This window comes from Phoenix dactylifera, chromosome 1, assembly GCF_009389715.1.
Source record: "Phoenix dactylifera cultivar Barhee BC4 chromosome 1, palm_55x_up_171113_PBpolish2nd_filt_p, whole genome shotgun sequence".
NCBI lineage: Eukaryota > Viridiplantae > Streptophyta > Magnoliopsida > Arecales > Arecaceae > Phoenix > Phoenix dactylifera.
Window position 1 is genome coordinate 40,601,432 of NC_052392.1, and position 5,696 is coordinate 40,607,127.

Below are 5,696 nucleotides of genomic sequence, written 5' to 3' on the forward strand. Positions count from 1 at the left end.
TTACATTAGCTGGGTTCCAAAGTCTTTTTTTCACTAATTAATGCGCCATTCGATTTTCTTTCTTTCTTTCTTTATTCCTCTCTCTCTCTCTCTCTCTCTCTCTCTCTCCACATTTCTTGGTTTTTAGAGGACTTTTTAATGCCTTCTTTCCATGACATCACACCTTCCTCCACTCTATCCCCCCACCCCCGGCCCCCGGCCCCCGGCCCCCGCCCACCGACCCTTATAAATGTCCTCCTACTTCATTCCCCTTTTAATTTGAACCCAAGGTCCTCCACGCAAGCATCTCTCTTGTGCCTCCAAAAAGCCGAGTCTCCCTGCCAGGCCCAGCAAACAAGCACCACGATGACGACCAGCTCCTCCTCCTTCCTCACCCTCTTCTCCATCCTCCTCCTCGCCGTCGCCCCTTCCCTCGCCGCCGATCCCGACATGCTCCAAGACCTGTGCGTCGCCGATCTCAACTCCGGTAATCCCCTCTCCCCCTTCTGACCTCATCTCTTGGTTTGGTTTGATGACGTAATTAATTCTCCAGCTTGATTGTTTTTGCTGACCGGGGTGCTGCAGCCGTGAAGGTGAATGGGTTCGTCTGCAAGGCGAACGTTACAGAGGATGACTTTTTCTTCAAAGGATTAAGCTCCCCTGGCGCCACCAACAACACCATGGGATCCCTGGTGACGGGGGCCAACGTGGAGAAGGTCCCGGGGCTCAACACCCTGGGCGTCTCCCTGTCCCGCATCGACTACGCCCCCGGCGGGCTCAACCCTCCCCACACCCACCCCCGCGCCACCGAGATGATCTTCGTCCTCTACGGCACCCTCGACGTCGGCTTCATCACCACCGCCAACAAGCTCATCACCAAGACCATCACCAAGGGCGAGGTCTTCGTCTTCCCTCGCGGCCTCGTCCACTTCCAGAAGAACAATGCCGCTGCCCCCGCCGCAGTCATCGCTGCCTTCAACAGCCAGCTCCCGGGCACCCAGTCCATCGCCGTCACCTTGTTCGCCGCCTCCCCGCCGGTGCCCGACCACGTCCTCACCAAGGCCTTCCAGATTGGCACCAAGGAGGTGCAGAAGATCAAGTCCCGCCTCGCCCCCAAAACCAAGTGAGAGAGAGCGAATGGCCTTGTAAATGCATCATGACCGATCAGTACTTTGTGTTTGGTCTTTTGCGTTTTTTTGGGGGTGCGCGCAAGAACTAAAAATAATTGGTTTGCGAGAGGCAGTTTGTTCGTTCTTCATTCAATCATATGGTCATGATGTTTCTTTACACCTCAAGCCTAATGATTCCGTTTCTTTCTCCTCTGCTCCTGCTTTAACCAACTTACATGATTATTCGAGGAAGGAAACGGTTCGCGCATTTCCTCAAAATGCCCCCGTGCCGCATAAGCTCCCTAAATCTCTTAAACTTCGAGTGCTAACAATATCAATCCTAAATGATGACAATAATTAGCTCGAGGCACGTCCTGATGATGCTCTAAAATACAATAGTCCTGCATTAACTGATACTAGGCTTCAAGAAGGGGATTATTAGTTGGGAAAGCAACCAAAAAACCCCATGGGTACGATCAGATTCTTCATGTCCGCTTTCCCACATCATCACCAACTTCGCTTTAACCTTAAGCAATTCTCCCAGCTGGCAGAACTAAAGCATGGGCACACCAACAACTATAATCTTTCTAAAAAAAAATAATGCTTAAACCATTCCCAAAAAGAGAATACGTCTGTGGCATCCTTTTCTTTTTATCCTATACAGCATCTTCCGTGGCAGCCTTTGCTGGGAATCTACAGCTGAAGAAAATGAACCTTGCTCTTGTCGTTGTACGACAATGGTCTGATTCGGAAGACACGCCTGACTATAATATGGAGATGCTCGAGTAAATCATTACAAACAAATGTATTGCTCCTTGACCGTCAGCAGGCCTTAGTTTGTCATAATCCAAGCACACCGACGCCTAACTCTTTAGATTCTTCTTCAGTGCTGATTGTTTGTCTGCACTGCTTTTTCCGATTCTTGTCTCAAACCATCGTTCTCTCTATGTTTGGCTAGCAAAGAAATTTCAGGCCATCCAACGAACTCCATGTTTATCTAATAGACCATTAAGGAACAGGATATTCAATCTCAAGTCATTTCAATCTGGATGAAGGCACTGCGAGTAACAGATCCGATGCACCAATTAGTATTGAAATCATATTCACCATGTTAAGAGTTCTTCCATGGACTTATCCTGTTAGGACATATTACAGAGTTCTTCCATGGCCTGATCCTGTTAGGACATCTTACTTTTTTTTTCTTTGGATAAAATGCTAGGACATCTGTCTCATTGATTCAAACTGCTTCCGGTGGTCAATCACTAAATATGTGAAGGCTTTATCTCTTTCATAATAGGCATTAGGTTTGCATATAGAAGAAATATCGGGAACTCTTTGAAAGTAAATGGTTCAATACACGCGGCGAATGGTTGCACTTCAGATCTTCAGTCAGACAATCAGATTATTTTTTTCCAAAAGAAAAGGAGAAAGATCACCAAGTCAGAGACTGCATACCTTTTTCTTTGTTTTTGCAAAAGCTATCCAAGCTGAAGGAGTAGAGAAGATTCAATAAGCCATTTACATAACAACCTACAAGTCGAGCACATTTACCAAATGATATTTCATAAGGAACAAGTGAAGTCTTGATTTATTTATCCCTTGATATACTGCAGATTTATATGCATACAAACAGACACATCTAAATGCCAAAGAAGGAAAGAAAAAGAAAGAAAACTAATTCAGCGATAAGCTAGTAATCATGAAGCATGAATCATGACTCATGACAGACATTCAACCAACAAAATTAGGTAAATTAGGTCAAATTTACAGCATATCCTCTTCTGCCATTTCTCATATTGGTGATAGCAATCTTCAGCATGCCCAACCAAAAGAACAAATGTCACCATGTACTACACACTACACATTGCATATTCTTTCACAGGCAGAACTGTGTAAAAAGGATAAACCTTTTTATACCACGATTATTTGCATGTAAATGCAAGCATGAGATGCTTTTTCAGCTTAATATGAAATGATTGGTATGGTTTTTGTATAAAGAACTAACAATCAGATAGAAGTAGTATCCAATAGATGTCTAAGAGAGCTAAAATCCAGGATTTTGCATCCACATTAGAAAAAGCAGGCGGAGAGAAGAAGAAGCAGTTTTTTTAATATTTAAGGTGCACATCGCACATGACTTTACAGCCAAATAAAACAACAGAAAATACTCCCATATAGATAAACGAGTAACGTAATAATGCAAAAACAAAAAGGCTCATGGAATCTCAGAAAAGAGTTCAATCATGTAAAACAGAGGATCCCACACCCATGGCCAATTTTCCCACAGACAAGCAAAAAGACCCTGACAGTAAAGGAGCTGTGGGATGTCCGTACATATGTCCAGGTTGATCCACTCACAGCTTTTCAGAACTGACATGTTTCCAATAACATGTAGCTGATCCTAACAGCACTATCACTAAAGCTGTTAGAATGCCTGGATATCTGTTTAAAGTTGCCCCATACATGTTAATTTTTTTTCAGTAGCAATGACAAACAACAACTAAAGCCAAAATAGAAAGTCCACATTTATGTTTAAAGTTACCATACATTTTAAATTTTATAAAAGCAAGACCAGAACAAATCACTGGAATGGCAAGCAGAATAACATGTTTGACGATCTATGATCATTTCAAGTAACAGAAAATAGAGTTACTCATGGCATGAAACATCAAACCAAACATAAATCATCCTTCCAGAAGGGGGAAAACTCGAGCTTCAGTTAGAACCAGAGCCTCAACTCTTGCGCAGTCAAGTTAGTCATACATCTGTCAGTTAATAAGCACCCTATTTCTTTTCTTTTTTATCTCTCCTGATTGATCATGTTGTTGTTGTCATGGATAGTAACATAGAAGTTGGCTCAAGAAAGGCATAAGTTCAAAAAAACAAAGTCAAACAATGCCATAGCAGTAGCTCATCTTCCTAGCAGACTGGTTTGCATGCGGCTAGTACAGCAAGAAGAGGGCTCTAGACATATCCAGAAATATACCAGCACAATGAAAGAACCCTTTTTCACAAAATCACTCAAGGTAGCGCTAAATTTACTTCAGAATAGATTCAGCATGGCATTATCATACAATATTAAACATAAAATGATTGCTGTGTATCACTACTATTAAAAAGTTTGGGGTTTTGAATATAAATTTGTCTTATCATTTATTTTTTTCACTGAATAAAAAATGTGATGTGTTTCTCCCTTGTTTTTAAACAAATTCATAGGCCTACTCAAAATTTTTATAATATGTTCATTGTAATGCTTGTGGAAGTCATTAAACAAGTTACAATTAACTCCTTGTACATCTATCATGCATAAGCTGAGAACAAAGGAAATTGAAGGGTCTATAAATGAAATGTATATGATATCATCTGATCGAACTATGTAGAGAAGGGTGATTTGAGATGATATGGATAGTTGATTACATAAATTAGAAGGTTAAGTACTTGCAGAGGATCCATTCTTCAAGTTTTATATATCAAAATACTGTTTCGGCCTCCAGGATTATATGCTATAACCACCTTCTTGGAACAAAGTTTCTATATTTTAAGCCAACCTGGAACCTCCGAAACTCCTAAAGTGTTTTTTTTTTTTTTTGAAGAGAGAGAAAAGATTTATTAGCCACCTAACACATACCCAAATCAGAGAATACTTCTATTGGAATTAAACAGCTCAAAATAATAGCAGAAAATTTAAACATCTGCAACCCTCTGCCTTGAAACATAACAATGACGGGCTCAACATCATTTCTTAAGATCCATTTCTCAGCTAGTTGTTTGCTGTTCCCCATGACAACCTCAAAAAAGACAATTTTACTGCTTAACAATAAAATAGAAAAACAACAGATTGATAGTTTGTAATCTAAAATCTATTTAGGATGCCCTTCCAATACAGTTCCAACTACAATTTGCTCAAAATACTGTGTATACTGAAACAAACATTATGCAAGTGAAAGCTCATAATTCAGGTGAGCTTCAAACCAGATAATCAGGTTTCTTGGTTTTATATATTCTATCAATTGATCTGACCACCAAATCTCTCCAATATAATATCATATTTTATCATTTCAAGAATGGCAACTATGACAGCTAAGATGGAGAACATATACTAGCATCCTCTTCATATAGACTATGAACATACTTTATGGAAAAAATGGCTGTTATGAATAAGGGAAGCCAAGTACGGTCATGTGTGGCAGCAAGTTCACCAACCGCAAGCCTTTTATAAATTAAGTCATTATTTAGTGAAATATTCTTCTTTTTCATTTTTGTGTGTTTTTTTATTTTAACTTTTTAGATAGAAATAGAGATCAAGAATTTAGAGATAAACTTGGAGGAATTGCAAAAATAAAGAGTTCTTTGTGATATGAATTGGAAACCAAGATGTCTGAGTTAAAAATAGATTCAGTATTGCAGTATCATACAGTATTAAACATAAAATTATTGCTGTGTATCTCTACAACTAAAAAGTTCTGGGTTTTGAATATTAATTTGGCTTATGATTTAGTGTCTCGTTGAATAAAAAATGTGATGTGCTTTCTCCCTTGTTTTTAAACAAATTCATAGGCTTATATCTTAAATTTTATAATCTGTTCATTGTAATGCTTCTGGAAGTCA

At 39.8% G+C, this 5,696-nt stretch overlaps 1 protein-coding gene across 1 annotated transcript; it reads left to right on the plus strand.

The window, feature by feature from the left end:
- Positions 1 to 202: 202 nt before the first annotated feature.
- On the plus strand, positions 203 to 1,274 carry LOC103714706 (germin-like protein 5-1). Its single transcript, XM_008802073.4, has 2 exons — positions 203 to 466; positions 565 to 1,274. Exons 1-2 carry the CDS (start codon positions 346 to 348, stop codon positions 1,104 to 1,106), a joined length of 663 nt encoding a protein of 220 aa, XP_008800295.1. The 5' UTR covers positions 203 to 345; the 3' UTR covers positions 1,107 to 1,274.
- Positions 1,275 to 5,696: the final 4,422 nt, after the last annotated feature.

Excerpts from the sequence above, each read along its gene's own strand:
- LOC103714706 (XM_008802073.4), top strand. The coding sequence starts at position 346 with ATGACGACCAGCTCCTCCTCCTTCCTCACCCTCTTCTCCATCCTCCTC. Across the intron at positions 467-564 it reads CGTCGCCGATCTCAACTCCG|CCGTGAAGGTGAATGGGTTC; the intron begins GTAATCCCCTCT and ends GGGGTGCTGCAG.